This window comes from Schistocerca serialis, chromosome 10, assembly GCF_023864345.2.
Source record: "Schistocerca serialis cubense isolate TAMUIC-IGC-003099 chromosome 10, iqSchSeri2.2, whole genome shotgun sequence".
NCBI lineage: Eukaryota > Metazoa > Arthropoda > Insecta > Orthoptera > Acrididae > Schistocerca > Schistocerca serialis.
In genome coordinates this window covers 198,762,047-198,784,294 of record NC_064647.1, presented here as the reverse complement: position 1 = coordinate 198,784,294, position 22,248 = coordinate 198,762,047, and the positions used below count along the sequence as shown (strand labels likewise).

The 22,248-nt window shown below is 46.0% G+C and overlaps 1 protein-coding gene across 1 annotated transcript in view; it reads left to right on the top strand.

Moving 5' to 3' along the window:
* The window catches only part of LOC126424683 (uncharacterized), a 223,591-nt gene that overhangs the window by 116,966 nt on the left and 84,377 nt on the right, over nt 1-22,248 (top strand). The window contains exon 4 of the mRNA XM_050087410.1: nt 20,403-20,597. Coding sequence (XP_049943367.1) covers nt 20,403-20,597 — 195 coding nt within the window. The remainder of the gene's footprint in view (nt 1-20,402; nt 20,598-22,248) is intronic.

Genomic DNA, 22,248 nt, shown 5'->3' with positions numbered 1-22,248 from the left:
AGAACGCATAATAGGATCATATTGTTCTAACGTTGTGACGACAGCTGATACAATGTGGTGGCATGCAACCGAATGCGAAACAGTCTACCGTATAACTCATCGTGAAACTGGCTATCCTTTAAGCCGTAGCTGCATACAGTCCGATAATATGTTTTATAATCATAGAAAAAATAAACATCCAGAGACTGAATTTGTCTAGTCGTTTTTAGAAGGGATAGTTTACTCTCCAAACAGGGGTGATATTGGAAGTCGGTCAACGGGGGGGGGGGGGGGGGAGGAGCTAATGGAGGGGGGGGGGGGGGGGGGGAGAGGCAGTTTAGTGGTATGGAATATCGGGAACGAAGTTTTTCGCGACCAACTTATATGTAAAACATTCTCGGTATTCTTGCCGCTCAGTTCTGGATAAAATCTCGAGCTTTCGACGATTACCTCCATCGTCGTCGTCAAGAGCTGACGATAACGATGGAGGTAATCGTCGAAAGCTCGAGATTTTATCCAGAACTGAGCGGCAAGAATACCGAGATTGTTTTACGAATAGATATCGCTTAAGGAGAATTGGGGTCCTCCACCAACAAAATGGTAAAATATGGTTTTGCTGAAAGTAGTTTCTGGTAACTGTTTAGGAGCTCAGGGTAAAAAAATTGTATAATAAATAATTAGACGTCCATTTTAAGTTAAATGATTTTTATTGGTAAGTATGCTATTTGCCGCTCTTACTCTTTTGTTAAAATGTGTTTGAAATACATTGCAACCTATATTGCTACATAATTATACACTCCTGGAAATTGAAATAAGAACACCGTGAATTCATTGTCCCAGGAAGGGGAAACTTTATTGACACATTCCTGGGGTCAGATACATCACATGATCACACTGACAGAACCACAGGCACATAGACACAGGCAACAGAGCATGCACAATGTCGGCACTAGTACAGTGTATATCCACCTTTCGCAGCAATGCAGGCTGCTATTCTCCCATGGAGACGATCGTAGAGATGCTGGATGTAGTCCTGTGGAACGGCTTGCCATGCCATTTCCACCTGGCGCCTCAGTTGGACCAGCGTTCGTGCTGGACGTGCAGACCGCGTGAGACGACGCTTCATCCAGTCCCAAACATGCTCAATGGGGGACAGATCCGGAGATCTTGCTGGTCAGGGTAGTTGACTTACACCTTGTAGAGCACGTTGGGTGGCACGGGATACATGCGGACGTGCATTGTCCTGTTGGAACAGCAAGTTCCCTTGCCGGTCTAGGAATGGTAGAACGATGGGTTCGATGACGGTTTGGATGTACCGTGCACTATTCAGTGTCCCCTCGACGATCACCAGTGGTGTACGGCCAGTGTAGGAGATCACTCCCCACATCATGATGCCGGGTGTTGGCCCTGTGTGCCTCGGTCGTATGCAGTCCTGATTGTGGCGCTCACCTGCACGGCGCCAAACACGCATACGACCATCATTGGCACCAAGGCAGAAGCAACTCTCATCGCTGAAGACGACATGTCTCCATTCGTCCCTCCATTCACGCCTGTCGCGACACCACTGGAGGCGGGCTGCACGATGTTGGGGCGTGAGCGGAAGACGGCCTAACGGTGTGCGGGACCGTAGCCCAGCTTCATGGAGACGGTTGCGAATGGTCCTCGCCTATACCCCAGGAGCAACAGTGTCCCTAATTTGCTGGGAAGTGGCGGTGCAGTCCCCTACGGCACTGCGTAGGATCCTACGGTCTTGGCGTGCATCCGTGCGTCGCTGCGGTCCGGTCCCAGGTCGACGGGCACGTGCACCTTCCGCCGACCACTGGCGACAACATCGATGTACTGTGGAGACCTCACGCCCCACGTGTTGAGCAATTCGGCGGTACGTCCACCCGGCCTCCCGCATGCCCACTATACGCCCTCGCTCAAAGTCCGTCAACTGCACATACGGTTCACGTCCACGCTGTCGCGGCATGCTACCAGTGTTAAAGACTGCGATGGAGCTCCGTATGCCACGGCAAACTGGCTGACACTGACGGCGGCGGTGCACAAATGCTGCGCAGCTAGCGCCATTCGACGGCCAACACCGCGGTTCCTGGTGTGTCCGCTGTGCCGTGCGTGTGATCATTGCTTGTACAGCCCTCTCGCAGTGTCCGGAACAAGTATGGTGGGTCTGACACACCGGTGTCAATGTGTTCTTTTTTCCATTTCCAGGAGTGTATAAAAATAGATTGAATCTGTTGAAGTAATATATTCGCAGATTTCTGAAGTAATATTATCCAGTGTAACATGATATTCCATTGAGGGGAGGCTATAGCCCCCATAACCCCTCCCCCTCACCGCCCCTGACTTCAAAGGAGTATGATTTTTATATGCAGACCAGGAATCAAGCAAAAGCAACGTACTTTGACCAGCTATTGGCCAAAATCAATGCTCTCACCATAGCTGTACTTCTCTTACGTCTATTTTTGCAACTTCTTCTTGCTGTAACGCAAATATTCCCTACTACCCTTGCAAGGTCACGCACATGGGAAAGAATGGTAGGGGGCAGAGCATCTCAAACTTCCGGCAGCACAATAAATAACTTTCCATCCAGTTCACCATCCAGATTAACAGTCGGCATAATTGTATACGAATGCGTTAAGGCATTGATGTTACTTCATGTTGATGCAACTCTCTTCATACCTCTAATTTCAGGGGTTCCTTTAATATGTATTTTCTGTTCAAATCCGGTTTGGTCAGAGTTGTAAACAAAAACCTCAGTGAACGGTGGGATAGGTTCGTTTATCTCATGTACAAATTTGCAGGCCGGTTCCGCAGTTTTCTATGCATCGTTATCTTACCTTTTCCAATTCTGTATCACTATTTGAAGTAATGCAACCACCCACAGGTTATCTATAAATTACTGTAATCTGTGTCGCGTTCACTCTGATGTGCGTAACGTAGTAGGACACTATTCACTATCAAACACACCCAGCAAATTGCACCGAGCATCCTTGAAACGCACAGATTTCGTACCAAGTGCGTCTTGTCCTCTCTTGATTATCCGTAGCTGTTCTTAAGCACTACACGGTAATATTGCTGCGGGATTATTCGAAATCTGTTTATAATTTTTTTTACTTCTGCTACGGACGATCTTCCATGTACGTAATTACGTTTAGTAGCCTCTTCACGTCCGCTCCGCAGCTCGTGGTCTCGCGGTAGCGTTCTCGCTTCCCGAGCACGGGGTCCAGGGTTCGATTCCCGGCGGGTCAGGTATTTTCACCTGCCTCGATATGACTGGGTGTTGTTGCGTCGTTTTCATCATCATCATTCATCCCTATTACGGTCGGAGGAAGGCAACGGCAAACCACCTCCATTAGACCCTTGCGTAGTACGGCTGTGCGGGTCTCCCGCATCGTTCCTTTACGTTCTGTCAAGCAGCATGGGACTTGCATGTCCATTGGACAGCGATTGTCCTTTACTGGAGACGGGATTTGTTGCTCTCTGCCGGACAAGGGTGATGAACCACATTGCTCTACACCTGTTTCAGTTGACTTTCACTTGTTAAGCACTTGTCGTCATCATTGTACTCTTCATGTACATTACCCGCACATTCGAGCGCATACGGCACTACACATACCTCTGACTCAACTTGCAGAAACGCTAATATTTCATCTCCCCCTTCTTTCTCACTCTGGGAAATTCCTTGCGTTCTTTTCTGACGAAATGTCAACTTCGGTAACTGCTGTTGTACCTAGCAAAGCAAGCACTCCGTCTTCAGGCCGTAAGTGGCCCATCGGGACCATCCGACCGCCGTGTCATCCTCAGATGACGATGCGGATAGGAAGGGCGTGTGGTCAGCACGCTCTCCCGGTCATTACGATGGTTTTCTGTGACTGGAGCCGTCACTATTCGGTCGAGTAACTCCTCAATTGGCATCACGAGGCTGAGTGCATCCCGAAAAACGGCAACAGCATATGGTGGCCCGGACGAATTCTTGTTCTAGATGTAATGCAATGTTTGCTTTGTTTATCGTTACCATCGCTCTTTTTTGTATCAACACCACTAACACTGTAGCACTGTTGTGAGTTACTCGTGTAGCGACCGGTTCACCTACACTCCGTAGCTGTGTTCATAACTGGATAACTCCAGTCCCGCCCCTATTTCCATTAGCAGTCACTATTGTGGTTGCGTGGTAGACAATGTGCGGCGCGTCGAATTATTGGCCTTTTGCGACCTCGCACTTGCGGAGTTCCTTGACAGGAAAACAAAGGGGAGACAAGTCGCTTAGCTATGAAACAAGTCGATGAGAATAGCAGGCTCCTGTCACGGTGTGTGGCTAAGGGTAGTCTTTCTACCAGTATCAATTCCTCCTTTTCCAGATCCCGTCGCGAATGGTTCGCGGTTCGCGGTTCGGCCTCCGCATGAAATCCAGTCTCTCTAATTTCACATTCACGGTCTTTTCGCGAGATATGCATAGGAGGAAGCAATATGTCGTTGACTCAGATGAAGAGAAACTGCAAGAAACCTTAAATTTACGATATGTCTTTGTTGTAACCTCATCAAAATTTCAGAAATGGATTGAAAATTCGACACTGAGAAAAAGCAGAAAATGATTATGTAAATAAATAAATTTTAATATACCACGTTTTTAATTCGGACTACAAAGTGTAAAATAATATCTCGTAGCCCCACAAGGGTTTCTAACCCTGTACAGACAGCCCTGAACATTTGTGATTGTGAATTTTTAATAGCTATGAATGTACTTGTAAGATTTAAAAGAAAAAAACTTGGGGTATATGTAGTACATAACTGATGGATGGATAATTCACCTGAGACCTTATTGTACTAGGGAATAGGGAAACAAGTAGGAAGGACTGGATCCCTTTTGTTATCACTGGTTTTATTTAACAATCATATAAACAAATTCCTTTAAAACAACAATATTTTAATCCTGATTACTTTAGGTAATTAGTAAGACAAGAATTTGATAAATCTGCTACCAATGTCCTTTTATGAAACAAAGTCTATCTCATATATAAGGAAATTTTAAAAACACTAACAATTAAGCGCCTGACGGCTTAAATTAGTTCACAATTGTATGTTGCTCTTCAGACAAAGTTTAATAATTATAATAAATACCCAAGTAAACATAATTGGCACGAGAATTAATTATCGAGGAATGACGCCAGGTACTTCGAAGGCAGAACGGAAACTTAATTTGGAGAAGTCAAGGCGGAAGGTGGAAGCCGGCAGACCCACATCTCTAGCTTCCACCCGGAGTCACCTCCCGCTACCCACGGTTTCACAGCCCCGGGACTCATCGGTGAAAAGGTAGCGCTTACTCCAAAACTCCAGCCAGCGAGCTGTAACGTTTAACAAGCATACACAACAGGTCCTCAGGGACAATGTAAACAGCCGCCAGAAGATATTAAATAACAGGTTAAATTATTCACTATTAAAACGGCACACTGCCTTTGCCCCACTAAGATTGAACTACACAGGCGAGGTACAAAAAATAGCAAAATGGTTCAAATGGCTCTGAGCACTTTGGGACTTTACTTCTGAGGTCATCAGTCGCCTAGAACTTAGAACTAATTAACTTATCAATAACCTTTGCCCCACTAAGATTGAACTACACAGGCGAGGTACAAAAAATAGCAAAATGGTTCAAATGGCTCTGAGCACTTTGGGACTTTACTTCTGAGGTCATCAGTCGCCTAGAACTTAGAACTAATTAAACCTAACTAACCTAAGAACATCATACACATCCATGCCCGGGACAGCATTCGAACCTGCGACCGTAGCGGTCACTCGGCTCCAAACTGTAGCGCCCAGAACCGCACGGCCACTCCGGCCGGCGGCAAGATACAACCAACAGCGCAAATCTTATCAATAACCTTAAGGAAAATTGCCTGCTATTAAAATGTTACAAAAACGTTACAATTACGCTACTGGCCTTTACAATTGCTACACGAAAAAGAAATGTAGATGATACACGGGTATTCATTGGACAAATATATTATAGTAGAACTCACATGTGATTACATTTTCACGCAATTTGGGTGCATAGATCCTGACAAATCAGTACCCAGAACAACCACCTCTGGCCGTAATAACGGCCTTGATACGCCTGGGCATTCAGGCAAACAGAGCTTGGAGGGCGTGTACAGGTACAGCTGCCCATGCAGCTTCAACACGATACCACAGAGTAGTGACTGGCGTATTGTGACGAGCCAGTTGCTCGGCCACCATTGACCAGACGTTTTCAATTGGTGAGAGATCTGGAGAATGTACTCTCCAGGGCAGCAGTCGAACATTTTCTGTATCCAGAAAGGCCTGTACGCGACCTGCAACATGCGTTCGTGCATTATCCTGCTGAAATGGAGGATTTCAGAGGGATCGATTGACGGGTAGAGCCACGGGTCGTAATACATCTGAAATGTAACGTCCACTTTTCAAAGTGCTGTCAATGCGAACAAGAGGTGACAGAGACGTGTAACCAATGGCACCCCACACCATACGCCGCATGATACGCCAGTATGGCGATGACGAATACACGCTTCCAATGTGCGTTCACCGCGTTGTCGCCAAACACGGCTGCGACCATCATGATGCTGTAAACAGAACCTGGATTCGTCGGAAAAAATGACGTTTTGCCTTTCGTGCACCCATGTTCGTCGTCGAGTAAACCATCGTAGGCCCTCCTGTCTGGGTAGCGTCAAGGGTAACCGCAGCAACGGTCTCCGAGCTGATAGTCCATGCTGCTACAAGCGTTGTCGAACTGTTCGTGCAGATGGTTGTTGTCTTGCAAACGTCCCCATCTGTTGACTCAGGGATCGAGACGTGCCTGCACGACTCGTTACAGCCATGCGGATAAGATGCCTGTCATCTCGATTGCTAGTGATACGAGGCCGTTGGGATGCAGCACGGCGTTCCGTATTACCCTCCTGAACCCACCGATTCCATATTCTGCTAACAGTCATTGGATGTCGACCAACGTGAGCAGCAATGTCGCGATACGATAAACCGCAATCGCGATAGGCTACAATCCGACCTTTGTCAACGTCTGAAACGTGATGGAACGCATTTCTCCTCCTTACTCGAGGCATCACAACAACGTTTCACCAGGCAACGCCTGTCAACTACTGTTTGTGTAAGAAAAATCGGTTGGAAACGTCTGAAACGTGATGGAACGCATTTCTCCTCCTTACTCGAGGCATCACAACAACGTTTCACCAGGCAACGCCTGTCAACTACTGTTTGTGTAAGAAAAATCGGTTGGAAACTTTCCTCACGTCAGCATGTTGTAGGTGTCGCCACCGGTGTCTACCTTGTGTGAATGCTCTGAAAAGCTAATCATTTGCATATCACAGCATCTTCTTCCTGTCGGTTAAATGTCGCGTCTGTAGCACGTCACCTTCGTGGTGAAGCAAGTTTAATGGCCAGTAGTGTGGTAGCAAAGCCAGCGGGCACTCCAGTCCTAGTCACAATTAAATTACGTGAACTGTAGTGCTCCACTGTTCAGTGAATACCGTAACGAGCACAATTCTGAAAATTTCATTATAAGCTTTACTGGGGCTCACTACGCTAAGGCTACCAAACACTCGAATGCAGTATATTTGATAAAGAGATCACGGCCTTGCACCCATGCGCTTACAGTTACCAGCAGTGAGGTAGAAGTCCTCATCACCTTCACACACATGTCCTAAGTACAGTCTCACTTAACTTTTCGCTGGACGTCAGATATGGCTTGCGTCGTGTACAGCAGGCGGCAATAAGGCAGCGAGCGACCGTAGACAGCCGTGTCCGGAACTAGCAGCACGCAACCCAAGACAGCAACGAGCGTCCTCATAGGTGACAGGAAAGGCTCTCCGCCAAGCTGCCCCACACACGTGGTCCGTTCCCGCTGCACTACAAGCGCACTCCGGCCTCAGGTAACATCGAGCGCCAACTGTCCACGTTCGCAAATACGAGGGCAGTTCAATAAGTAATGCAACACATTTTTTTTCTCTGCCAATTTTGGTTGAAAAAACCGGAAATTTCTTGTGGAATATTTTCATACATTCCCGTTTCGTCTCGTATAGTTTCATTGACTTCCGACGGGTGGCAGCGCCGTACGAAGCTGTTAAAATGGCGTCTGTAATGGATGTGCGTTGCAAACAACGGGCAGTGATCGAGTTTATTTTGGCGGAGAACCAGGGCATCTCAGATATTCATAGGCGCTTGCAGAATGTCTACGGTGATCTGGCAGTGGACAAAAGCACGGTGAATCGTTGGGCAAAGCGTGTGTCATCATCGCCGCAAGGTCAAGCAAGACTGTCTGATCTCCCGCGTGCGGGCCGGCCGTGCACAGCTGTGACTCCTGCAATGGCGGAGCGTGCGAACACACTCGTTCGAGATGATCGACTGATCACCATCAAACAACTCAGTGCTCAACTTGACATCTCTGTTGGTAGTGCTGTCACAGTTGTTCACCAGTTGGGATATTCAAAGGTTTGTTCCCGCTGGGTCCCTCGTTGTCTAACCGAACACCATAAAGAGCAAAGGAGAACCATCTGTGCGGAATTGCTTGCTCGTCATGTGGCTGAGGGTGACAATTTCTTGTCAAAGATTGTTACAGGCGATGAAACATGGGTTCATCACTTCGAACCTGAAACAAAACGGCAATCAATGGAGTGGCGCCACACCCACTCCCCTACCAAGAAAAAGTTTAAAGCCATACCCTCAGCCGGTAAAGTCATGGTTACAGTCTTCTGGGACGCTGAAGGGGTTATTCTGTTCGATGTCCTTCCCCACTGTCAAACGATCAACTCTGAAGTGTATTGTGCTACTCTTCAGAAATTGAAGAGACGACTTCAGCGTGTTCGTAGGCACAAAAATCTGAACGAACTTCTCCTTCTTCATGACAACGCAAGACCTCACACAAGTCTTCGCACCCGAAAGGAGATCACAAAACTTCAGTGGACTGTTCTTCCTCATGCACCCTACAGCCCCGATCTCGCACCGTCGGATTTCCATATGTTTGACCCAATGAAGGACGCAATCCGTGGGAGGCACTACGCGGATGATGAAGAAGTTATTGATGCAGTACGACGTTGGCTCCGACATCGACCAGTGGAATGGTACCGTGCAGGCATACAGGCCCTCATTTCAAGGTGGCGCAAGGCCGTAGCATTGAATGGAGATTACGTTGAAAAATAGTGTTGTGTAGCTAAAAGATTGGGGAATAACCTGGTGTATTTCAATGCTGAATAAAACAACCCCTGTTTCAGAACAAAAATGTGTTGCATTACTTATTGAACTGCCCTCGTATGCTGGCGCGCCAGCAATATGCCACGACTCATCACCTAATTACAACTATTATTGTACGCACTCCATTTTTTCGTGATTAGGTGTTTTCCGGAGTACCCCAAGGAAGTGTCATTGCACGGTTACTGTTTTCAATTGTGGCGTTCGCTGTTTTATTCAGTGGTTTGGTAATTAAGTAATTTGTAAATGAAAATGATAATGTTATTTGATTACAATGAGTAATTCCAAATAATTTTTTCTCCCGGCTAAAGATTCTGTCAAGTTGCTAAAGAAATCCAAGTTAACGTTGTATTAAAGTGTTGTCTGTAGCTGGCCTGTGTGGCCTAGCGGTTCTAGGCGCTTGAGTCCGGAACCGCGCTGCTGCTACGGTCGCAGGTTCGAATCCTGCCTCGGGCATGGATGTGTGTGATGTCCTTAGGTTAGTTAGGTTTAAGTAGTTCTAAGTTCTAGGATAGTGATGACCTCAGAAGTTAAGTCCCATAGTGCTCAGAGCCATTTGATTTTTGTTGTCTGTAAGTTGTGTGTGTGTCACTAAATCACAGTTCTTACAGCAGATTCTATACAATTATTGATTATGGTGGAAACAGTTATCTTCAGCAAAATGATCATTAAAACCACCGAATATTAGCCGCGCACAACACTAACGTATGTTACCTGAAACAATATTCTTCGCAACTCGTGCGTAATTAATTTCGGCTCCATACATCAGCAAGAAAAAGTTTGTTATATGAGCACTGTTTTTAAAGAACCAATGTGATTCGAACTACACTCCTGGAAATGGAAAAAAGAACACATTGACACCGGTGTGTCAGACCCACCATACTTGCTCCGGACACTGCGAGAGGGCTGTACAAGCAATGATCACACGCACGGCACAGCGGACACACCAGGAACCGCGGTGTTGGCCGTCGAATGGCGCTAGCTGCGCAGCATTTGTGCACCGCCGCCGTCAGTGTCAGCCAGTTTGCCGTGGCATCCGGAGCTCCATCGCAGTCTTTAACACTGGTAGCATGCCGCGACAGCGTGGACGTGAACCGTATGTGTAGTTGACGGACTTCGAGCGAGGGCGTATAGTGGGCATGCGGGAGGCCGGGTGGACGTACCGCCGAATTGCTCAACACGTGGGGCGTGAGGTCTCCACAGTACATCGATGTTGTCGCCAGTGGTCGGCGGAAGGTGCACGTGCCCGTCGACCTGGGACCGGACCGCAGCGACGCACGGATGCACGCCAAGACCGTAGGATCCTACGCAGTGCCGTAGGGGACCGCACCGCCACTTCCCAGCAAATTAGGGACACTGTTGCTCCTGGGGTATCGGCGAGGACCATTCGCAACCGTTTCCATGAAGCTGGGCTACGGTCCCGCACACCGTTAGGCCGTCTTCCGCTCACGCCCCAACATCGTGCAGCCCGCCTCCAGTGGTGTCGCGACAGGCGTGAATGGAGGGACGAATGGAGACGTGTCGTCTTCAGCGATGAGAGTCGCTTCTGCCTTGGTGCCAATGATGGTCGTATGCGTGTTTGGCGCCGTGCAGGTGAGCGCCACAATCAGGACTGCATACGACCGAGGCACACAGGGCCAACACCCGGCATCATGGTGTGGGGAGCGATCTCCTACACTGGCCGTACACCACTGGTGATCGTCGAGGGAACACTGAATAGTGCACGGTACATCCAAACCGTCATCGAACCCATCGTTCTACCATTCCTAGACCGGCAAGGGAACTTGTTGTTCCAACAGGACAATGCACGTCCGCATGTATCCCGTGCCACCCAACGTGCTCTAGAAGGTGTAAGTCAACTACCCTGGCCAGCAAGATCTCCGGATCTGTCCCCCATTGAGCATGTTTGAGACTGGATGAAGCGTCGTCTCACGCGGTCTGCACGTCCAGCACGAACGCTGGTCCAACTGAGGCGCCAGGTGGAAATGGCATGGCAAGCCGTTCCACAGGACTACATCCAGCATCTCTACGATCGTCTCCATGGGAGAATAGCAGCCTGCATTGCTGCGAAAGATGGATATACACTGTACTAGTGCCGACATTGTGCATGCTCTGTTGCCTGTGTCTATGTGCCTGTGGTTCTGTCAGTGTGATCATGTGATGTATCTGACCCCAGGAATGTGTCAATAAAGTTTCCCCTTCCTGGGACAATGAATTCACGGTGTTCTTATTTCAATTTCCAGGAGTGTATTTTCATTAAAATGAGTTCGGAACCACCGGTGCACATTTATTTTTCACATTTTTATTCGGCATTTATGTATGCAGAGTTGCGTAATTTGAATTTGCCGCTGAGATAATTGTTAAGATGGCAGCAGACAATTCACAGAGACTTTCTATTGTTAGAGCAAATTTCCTTTTATCAGTATAAGTATTTGAATTAATGCCGATAAAACTTTACTTTTATATTGTGCACTATTTAGACTAATTTTCATCAAGCAAACCTTTGATACTTCCGTAAGAAACACAGATAAAAATGCGATACAAATTGCTATCATCAATGGCTGCGCTCCTTGCAGCGGAAACAAATAATTAACACAGATAATGCTTATTGGGAGAGGAATTAAAGCTACAAATAATTATTCACACATATTTATAATAATAAAGAACTCTATTCTCAAGTAACAATTAAGAAATAATTACAATTTCTTAACAGACCTCAGTTTGATATGCGTCTTGCGTCCGCAACCTACAAAAGCCAACCGAAAAAGGTAAAAACAAATGAAGACAAACGCAGATCATAAACTGAATTTACAATTATCATTGTCTTTGTATGACACACATCGATATGTCGAATTGCATCATAAAATATTATATCAATAATTAATATTTATCATCGTTTTGTTTTACTTCACACATTTTCTATATGTCGGAGAGATAATGTTTATAACTGTTAGAGGCATAATTTCCTCTTGTCACAATGTAGCTGAAATTTGTGGATGTTACACAACGTATGCAAATGATCTTGTAGAAAACGTCGAAGCTCTTTAAGACAGTGAGCAGATGATGCGGTTGTCTATAAGAAACTAACAACGCCAAAATACAGTATCGATTGCAGAAGGATCTGCAGAGGATTGATGAATGGTGCAGGCTCTGGCAGCTGAACCTGAAAGTAAATAAATGTAACATATTGTGTATACATAGGAAAAGAAATCCACTACTGTACAGCTACACTATTGATGACAAATTGCTGGAAACAGTATCTACCGTAATACATTTAGGAGTAACTACCCAGAGCAGCCTTAAGTGGAATGACCACGTAAAACAACTAGCAGGCGAAACAGATGCCAAGGTGACGGACGACTTAAGGAAATGTAATTAATTCATTAAAGAAGTGGCTAACAAGGCGCTTGTTCCACCTTACCAGTTAGGACTGATAGAAGAGACGGAGAAGATCGAACGAAGAACGGCGCGTTTCCTCATGGCATCGTTTAGTGTGCGTGAGAGCGCCGTAGAGTTGTGCAGTGTGTGTGGTTTGATATTTTTTCACTTATTTTGTCGTGCTTGTGTGTGTTATATGTGAATGTGTCATTCGTTCTGAGTGCTGTTTTTTTTTTTTTAAGTATTTGTGAATGTGTTACTCTTTATGTGGGTGGCTATTTGTGTGTGTGTGGGGGGGGGGGGGGGGCGGGGCTGTGTGTGTGTGTGTGTGTGTGTGAGAGAGAGAGAGAGAGAGAGAGAGAGAGAGAGAGAGAGAGAGAGACAGGAAGGAGAGGAAGATTCACTAAATACGAGGCCTGTTCAGAAAGTAAGCTCCGATTGATTGCCAAATTGAAACCACAGTGAACATCAGAAATGTTTTACTTGTAACAATTAGCTACACCTTTCAGCTACTTCTCTACGTAGTCGCCGTTCTGACTTAGACTTTTGTCATAGCGTTGTACCAACTTTTTAATAGCCTCATCATAGAAGGCAGCCGCCAGTGCTTTCCGCCAATTCTCCACGCTGGCCTACACCTCGTTGTCTGTGTCAAAATGTTGTCTTCAAAGACAGCGGTTCATGTGACCAGAGATGAAACTCAGGGGGAGACAATTGCCGACTGTATTGTGGGTAATCTCACATTTCCATTTGAAAACGATGCAGGAGCATCTTCATTGCCCCTGCAGAATGCGGCTGAGAATTGTCGTGAAGACGAAACAGCACGACAGTTATGTAATGTTAGCTGCATAGCTTCAGGCGAAATTTCTCACCAGGCCCTCGTACTTGGCGGCAGACACTATTTTCTAGACATCTTTACGCACTCACTGCGTGCTCAGAAATGAGAAGAGCGACGTGATGCTAACTGGGGTTATACTAGAGACACTACCCAACACATCTGTGCAAAGCTTTATCGGATTTTCATAGTCGTTTCCATTTCGCGACAGATCGGAGCTTACTTTCTGAACGCCCCTCGTATTTATTCTTGTTATGTTTCACATTTCGGTTTGTTATTGTTTCAGTGGCTAACACGGTCGGTGAGCTACTGCTTGTATCGATTTGGTCATTAATTACTTTCTTTTTCTTTGCAAGGACCCTTTGTATATGAAAGATTTCCTGTAATGTCAGGTGGTGTTAGCTGCGGTTGTTCACTGTAACAGTTGTCATGTCTTGTTGCATATTGGATGGCTATGTCCATGTGTTACCAGTGGTTCATAACAGACAAAATGGCTATTTTAATACTTACAGCTTCTTATATGGTCTTCATACCTAGTTTTGACATTCCTGCCTGTCGTCCCCAGATATACTGATTCAAAAAAATGGCTCTGAGCACTATGGGACTTAACATCTGAGGTCATCAGTCCCCTAGAACTTAGAACTACTTAAACCTAACTAACCTAAGGACATCACACACATCCATGCTCGAGGCAGGATTCGAACCTGCGACCGTAGCGGTCACGCGGTTCCAAACTGACGCGCTTAGAACCGCACGGCCACACCGGCCGGCTATACTGATTCAAATTCTTGACATTTTAACTAGTATGTATCTGCTCCTTCGTATTTATCTTTGTCTATTTTTGTTTCTAAATGTGACTGGAGTGTGATTTTTGTTCTGTAAGCAATGTGTAATTCGTTTTTCTTCAGTATATTTCGTATCTTGTATATTGATTTGTGTTTTTATGTTAAAAAATGTTCAAATGTGTGTGAAATCTTATGGGACTTAACTGCTAAGGTCATCTGTCCCACACTACTTAACCTAAATTATCCTAAGGACAAACACACACACCCATGCCCGAGGGAGGACTCGAACCTCCGCCGGGACCAGCTGCACAGTCCACGACTGCAGCGCCTTAGATCGCTTTTTTTGTGCATTTTGTTCGTTATTGATCGTTGTGTTTGGTCGTTGCGGACGTCGCAAGACATCCTGTTAAAGTTCGGTGGTTGATCCTTCCACTCAGTTTTTTATTACAGAGGCCAACCGGCTCTCTGACCGAACACGCTGAGCTACCGCGCCGGCTAAGACCGCTCGGCTAAGGGATTGATAACCTTAGCAGTTAAGTCCCACAAGATTTCACACACATTTGAACTTTTTTTTTTTTTTTGAGGTAAAATCTTGAAAATACAGAACATCCCGGTAATCTACAAACCCACCTGGAAGGTACAAGATGACCTAAATTTGGCCAACGATGCCTGCCAATCGCTAGAAAAAGTAGGAATTTATAGGATTACGAGTAGTTATGGGGAGGTGTACGCGGCTACTTGCAGAAAGAACGGTCAAAAAACGACTAGAAGAGCGCAAGGGCAACTGCAGAAGAGGGGAGATTGACAGATCAGCTATTGCGGAACTTGATTTACAGCCAGGAGACGACAACATTACTTTTGATAGGACTCGAGTACTGGCAGCCGCAAGTGGATGCCACGAAAGGCTCTACTGAGAGGCCATAGAGATTGTAAAACAAAATGGTTCAAATGGCTCTGAGCACCATGGATCTTAACTTCTGAGGTCATCAGTCCCCTAAGAACTACTTTAACTAAGCTAAGGACATCACACACATCCACGCCCGAGGCAGGATTCGAACCTGCGATCGTAGCAGCCACGTGGTTCCAGACTGAAGCGCCTAGAACCGCTCGGCCACCCCGGCCGGCGATTGTAAAACAGCACAGCAATTTCAGTAGGAAGGAGGTGGGCATTAAACTGAATGACATCTGGATTCCGGTGCTGAAAAAGATGTGTACTAGTCTTCCACCATGGGATGATAGCAACTGCAGACGACGGCAGTCGACAATGGCCAATTTCGCTCGCGTATCCAAAACATAATCATAACTAACACTTGGTTTAAGAATCATGAAAGAAGGTTGTATACATGGAAGAACCCTGGAGATACTAAAAGGTATCAGATAGATTATATAATGGTAAGACAGAGATTTAGGACTGGCTGGCTCTGAGCACTATGGGACTTAACAGCTATGGTCATCAGTCCCCTAGAACTTAGAACTACTTAAACCTAACTAACCTAAGGACAGCACACAACACCCAGCCATCACGAGGCAGAGAAAATCCCTGACCCCGCCGGGAATCGAACCCGGGAACCCGGGCGTGGGAAGCGAGAACGCTACCGCACGACCACGAGATGCGGGCAGAGATTTAGGAACCAGGTTTTAAATTGTAAGACATTTCCAGGGGCAGATGTGGACTCTGACCACAATCTATTGGTTATGACCTGTAGATTAAAACTGAAGAAACTGCAAAAAGGTGGGAATTTAAGGAGATGGGACCTGGATAAACTAAAAGAACCAGAGGTTGTACAGAGATTCAGGGAGAGCATAAGGGAGCAATTGACAGGAATGGGGGAAATAAATACAGTAGAAGAAGAATGGGTAACTTTGAGGGATGAAGTAGTGAAGGCAGCAGAGGATCAAGTAGGTAAAAAGACGAGGGCTAGTAGAAATCCTTGGGTAACAGAAGAAATATTGAATTTAATTGATGAAAGGAGAAAATATAAAAATGCAGTAAATGAAGCCGGCAAAAAGAAATACAAACGTCTCAAAAATGAGATCGACAGGAAGTGCAAAATGGCTAAGCAGGGATGGCTAGAGGACAAATGTAAGGATGTAGAGGCCTATCTCACTAGGGGTAAGATAGATACCGCCTACAGGAAAATTAAAGAGACCTTTGGAGATAAGAGAACGACTTGTATGAATATCAAGAGCTCAGATGGAAACCCAGTTCTAAGCAAAGAAGGGAAAGCAGAAAGATGGAAGGAGTATAAAGAGGGTCTATACAAGGGCGATGTACTTGAGGACAATATTATGGAAATGGAAGAGGATGTAGACGAAGATGAAATGGGAGATATGATACTGCGTGAAGAGTTTGACAGAGCACTGAAAGACCTGAGTCGAAACAAGGCCCCCGGATAGACAATATTCCATTGGAACTACTGACGGCCGTGGGAGAGCCATACCTGACAAAACTCTACCATCTGATGAGCAAGATGTATGAAACAGGCGAAATACCCTCAGACTTCAAGAAGAACATAATAATTCCAATCCCAAAGAAAGCAGGTGTTGACAGATGTGAAAATTACCGAACTATCAGCTTAATAAGTCACAGGTGCAAAATACTAACACGAATTCTTTACAGACGAATGGAAAAACTAGTAGAAGCCAACCTCGGGGAAGATCAGTTTGGATTCCGTAGAAACACTGGAACACGTGAGACAATACTGACCTTACGACTTATCTTAGAAGAAAGATTAAGGAAAGGCAAACCTACGTTTCTAGCATTTGTAGACTTAGAGAAAGCTTTTGACAATGTTGACTGGAATACTCTCTTTCAAATTCTAAAGGTGGCAGGGGTAAAATACAGGGAGAGAAAGGCTATTTACAATTTGTACAGAAACCAGATGGCAGTTATAAGAGTCGAGGGGCATGAAAGGGAAGCAGTGGTTGGGAAAGGAGTATGACAGGGTTGTAGCCTCTCCCCGATGTTGTTCAATCTGTATATTGAGCAAGCAGTAAAGGAAACAAAAGAAAAATTCGGAGTAGGTATTAAAATTCATGGAGAAGAAATAAAAAGTTTGAGGTTCGCCGATGACATTGTAATTCTGTCAGAGACAGCAAAGGACTTGGAAGAGCAGTTGAATGGAATGGACAGTGTCTTGAAAGGAGGATATAAGATGAACATCAACAAAAGCAAAACAAGGATAATGGAATGTAGTCTAATTAAGTCGGGTGATGCTGAGGGAATTAGATTAGGAAATGAGACACTTAAAGTAGTAAAGGAGTCTTGCTATTTGGGGAGCAAAATAACTGATGATGGTCGAAGTAGAGAGGATATAAAATGTAGGCTGGCTATGGCAAGGAAAGCGTTTCTGAAGAAGAGAAATTTGTTAACATCCAGTATTGATTTAAGTGTCAGGAAGTCATTTCTGAAAGTATTCGTATGGAGTGTAGCCATGTATGGAAGTGAAACATGGACGATAAATAGTTTGGACAAGAAGAGAATAGAAGCTTTCGAAATGTGGTGCTACAGAAGAATGCTGAAGATTAGATGGGTAGATCACATAACTAATGAGGAAGTATTGAATAGGATTGGGGAGAAGAGAAGTTTGTGGTACAACTTGACTAGAAGAAGGGATCGGTTGGTAGGACATGTTCTGAGGCATCAAGGGATCACCAATTTAGTATTGGAGTGCAGCGTGGAGGGTAAAAATCGTAGAGGGAGACCAAGAGATGAATACACTAAGCAGATTCAGAAGGATGTAGGTTGCAGTAGGTACTGGGAGATGAAAAAGCTTGCACAGGATAGAGTAGCATGGAGAGCTGCATCAAACCAGTCTCAGGACTGAAGACCACAACAACAACATCCAAAACATATGAAGTCAAGCCATTGCCCGGCAGCACTTGGAAGCGGAATTCTGGTGCATTCAGTAGCGATCCAGGATGTGAATCGCACGTTCGAACAACGATCTCCCTTGAAAATGTACTTTGTAGATGGGGACAAAGCGTTGGGTATACATGTGACATCCGTTCAATCACGGCATAATAGCCCGGAACGTTTTATTAATTGTGACATTCCCGGCTGTGGATGTTGAAACTTCTTTATTTTAAATGTGTGTGTTTGTACTTAAATTGCACAATGACTGAGAAGATGAAACTTGTACGTTATTCCATTCTGAAACAGCTGAGTAAAACTGAACGTACTAAGCCTGCTTTCTCTTTACTTTTTCTTATCATGTCAACACTGACCCAAAATATTCCAGCGCAAATCAATATGACTGCTCAAAAAAATTACAACCTGACTTCAAACAATTACTTCAAAAGAATGGAACCTGACTAAAAAGAAATCTTAACAATAAGCTATACATGTCATTAAGCACTTACCTCACAAAATATCTTCATTACGCGAACTACTGCAACACAGCGAGCGTCAATACTACCAGCTAAATAAAAGATTCTAACTGCTAAAGCCAATAACTACTAATAGACATGTGGTTAGCCAAGGAAAGATTTTGTTCCAAACCAAATAATGTATTTTTTACCGTAATAATGTGACATCCAGTTCCAAATAAATCGTCATTGACATCCAGTACAAAGATATATAATCATGAATAATTGTCAATCTCCAACTCGGATACTTCCAGATCGTTAGGCTACGCTAGCCAAGCGGTCTGAGGCACTGCAGTCATGGAGTGTGCGGCTGGTGCCGGCGGAGGTTCGAGTCCTCCCACGGGCATGTGTGTGTGTGTGTGTGTTTGTCCTTAGGATAATTTAGGTTATGCAGTGTGTAAGCTTAGGGACTGATGACCTTAGCAGTTAAGTCCCATAAGATTTCACACACATTTGAACATTTTTGCTAACACTTGAGACCTCTACCCTCCATCAATGCTAACTTCTCACATCTAACATCCATCACTGCTGACTGTTCACCTCCAACTGCCCAACAGTACTTCCATCGTTGCTGGCGACTAACTTCCAGCTGCCCAACACTACTGGCGATTAACTTCCAACAACGAGTTCAACCAGCCAGAGTCTCTTCCAAAGAAAGCGCAGTCAGAGATCCAATGCAAAGCGCTGCACAGCGCTACCAACACAGAAGCAGACCACTTACAAAGTTTACATTTTACGTACATATTTCTGCCGGCCGGAATGGCCGAGCTGTTCTAGGCGCTCAGTCCGGAACCGCGCGACCGCTACTGTCGCAGGTTCGAATCCTGCCTCGGGCATGGATGTGTGTGATGTCCGTAGGTTAGTTAAGTTTAAGTAGTGTTGTGGACTGACAAGCCAGCCAGTCCACAGTTACGGGTAACCGAAAGGCACGCGCTTAAACTCACGCAGGCTGGCGTGAGGTCTGAAACAGGATACGTAATGAATGCTATAAAGAAAAATACGTAGCTGCTGGAATACTTAACTTCAATCCATCATTTGTATACATCGTTCTTGATGAGACATGCTTCATACGATAACTATCAATTGCTATGGCGCCTTGCTAGGTCGTAGCCATTGACTTAGCTGAAGGCTATTCTAACTATCTTCTCTGCAAATAAACGAGGCTTCGTCAGTGTTGCATCGCTAGCTAAGTCGTCCGTACAACTGGGGCGAATGCTAGTACGTCTCTCTAGACCTGCCGTGTGGCGGCGCTCGGTCTGCAATTACTGATAGTGGCGACATGCGGGTCCGTCGTATACTACCGGACCGCGGCCGATTTAAAAGCTACCACCTAGCAAGTGTGGTGTCTTGCGGTGACACCACAAGTAGTTCTAAGTTTTAGGGGACTGATGACCTCAGATGTTAAGTCCCACAGTGCTCAGAGCCAGTTGAACATACATATTTCTAACCACTATACATATAAAAACGAACATGTATTACAGGCCACTGACGATGCTTCATCAAAAAAAGAAGCGAAACGCTTATTGCAATAAACAAACTGCTTTTCATTTAGTTGCAAAGACGGAACATATCTTCATGAATTTTCAACTACGGGACGATGGAAAACGGAAATAGTGTCATTTTCTGGAATATATGTATGCGGTTAGGAATCTGTACCGGACTACGAGAAATTATTTTATACTTTTTAGTCGTACCGAAAAACTTTCATATTAAGTACGTGAGTTTCATCTTCACGATTGTGTTTGTTGGGTGTGTTGGGTGCGTTTGTTTACCTGCCGTAACTGGAGCCAGTCCGCGCTGACGGCGTGCTGTGTGTCTCTGCCGGACAGGTGTTGCTCGCTGTCGCCGCGCGTCGCGACGCCGGGGGCCGCAGACGCCGAAGAGCCGCCCCCCGCCCAGTCCGCCCCCGGGGGCGGATGGCCGTGGCCGCAGGCGCAGCCGGGGCCGGTCCCCGGTTCGGTGCCCGAGCGCGCCGCACGTTGCCTCAGCTGCGCAGACTCGGCGCTGGGTCTGGACGAGGAGACGTGAGTATCCACACGCGACACGCCACACTACCGCACACCACAGTGTTACTGTTGTCATCGCTGCAACTATACGTATACACACGAGGTTTGTTTAAAAAGGAGCAGGACTTTTTTAAGGAATTTTGTTCATTCCTCTACACCTCCACGTCGTTGGTGTCAAACTGGAAAGCTGACATGGGACAAGCAAAGTAGGTTCAAGTCTAGGCGTGTTGCGAAACAGAGGAGCATTTCCGATTCAGTTTTCATAGAAACGTAAAGTTACTCAGAAAAAGCACAAGAACGACGGTTTTCGATAGACCGTAGCGCACGTCTTGTTGGACTGTCCCACTCTAGCTGCCCTGAGGGGGAGCCTTTACCTTCATGACACTCTACCCATGCTATTAGGTGACAATGCCTCAACGGCAACTCTACATTTAAGCTTTATCCGAGAGGGGTTTTTTACACTACTGGCCATTAAAATTGCTACACCATATGACGTGCTACAGACGCGAAATTTAACCGACAGGAAGAAGATGCTGTGATATGCAAATGATTAGCTTTTCAGAGCATTCACACAAGGTTGGCACCGGTGGCGACACCTACAACGTGCTAACATGGGGAAAGTTTCCAACCGATTTCTCATACACAAACGGCAGTTGACCGGCGTTGCTTGGTGAAACGTTGTTTTGATGCCTCGTGTAAGGAGGAGAAATGCGTACCTTCACGTTTCCGAGTTTGATAAAGGTCTGATTGCAGCCTATCGCGATTGCAGTTTATCGTATCGCGACGATGCTGCTCGCGTTGATCGAGATCCAATGATTGTTAGCAGAATATGGAATCGGTGGGTTCAGGAGGGTAATGGGGAACGCCGTGCTGGATTCCAACGGCCTCGTATCACTAGCAGACGAGATGACAGGCATCTTATCCGCTTAGCTGTAACATATCGTGCAGCCACGTCTCGATCCCTGAGTCACCAGATGGGGACGGTTGCAAGACAACAACCATCTGGACGAACAGTTTGACGACGTGTGCAGCAGCATGGACTATCACCTCGGAGACCGTTGCTGTGGTTACCCTTGACGCTGCATCACAGACAGGAGCGCCTGCGATGGTGTACTCAACGACGAACCTGGGTGCACGAATGGCAAAAAGTCATTTTTTCGGATGAATCCAGGTTCTCTTTACAGCATCGTGATGGTCCCATCCGTCTTTGACGACACTGCGGTGAACGCACACTGGAAGCATGTATTCGTCATCGCCATACTGGCGTATCACCTGGCGTGATGGTATCGGGTGCCATTGGTTACACGTTTCGGTCACCTATTGTTCGCATTGACGGCACTTCGAACAGTGGACGTTACATTTCAGATGTGTTACGACCCGTGGCTCTACCCTTCATTCCATCTCTGCGAACCCTACATTTCAGCAGGATAATGCACGACCGCATGTTGCAGGTCCTGTACGGGCCTTTCTGGATACAGGAAATGTTCGAGTGCTGCCCTGGCCAGCACATTCTCCAGATCTCTCACAAGTTGAAAACGTCTGGTCAATGGTGGCCAAGCAACTGGCACGTCACAATACGCCAGTCACTACTCTTGATGAACTGTGGTATAATGTTGAAACTGCATGGCCAGCTGTACCTGTACACGCCATCGAAGCTCTGTTTGACTCA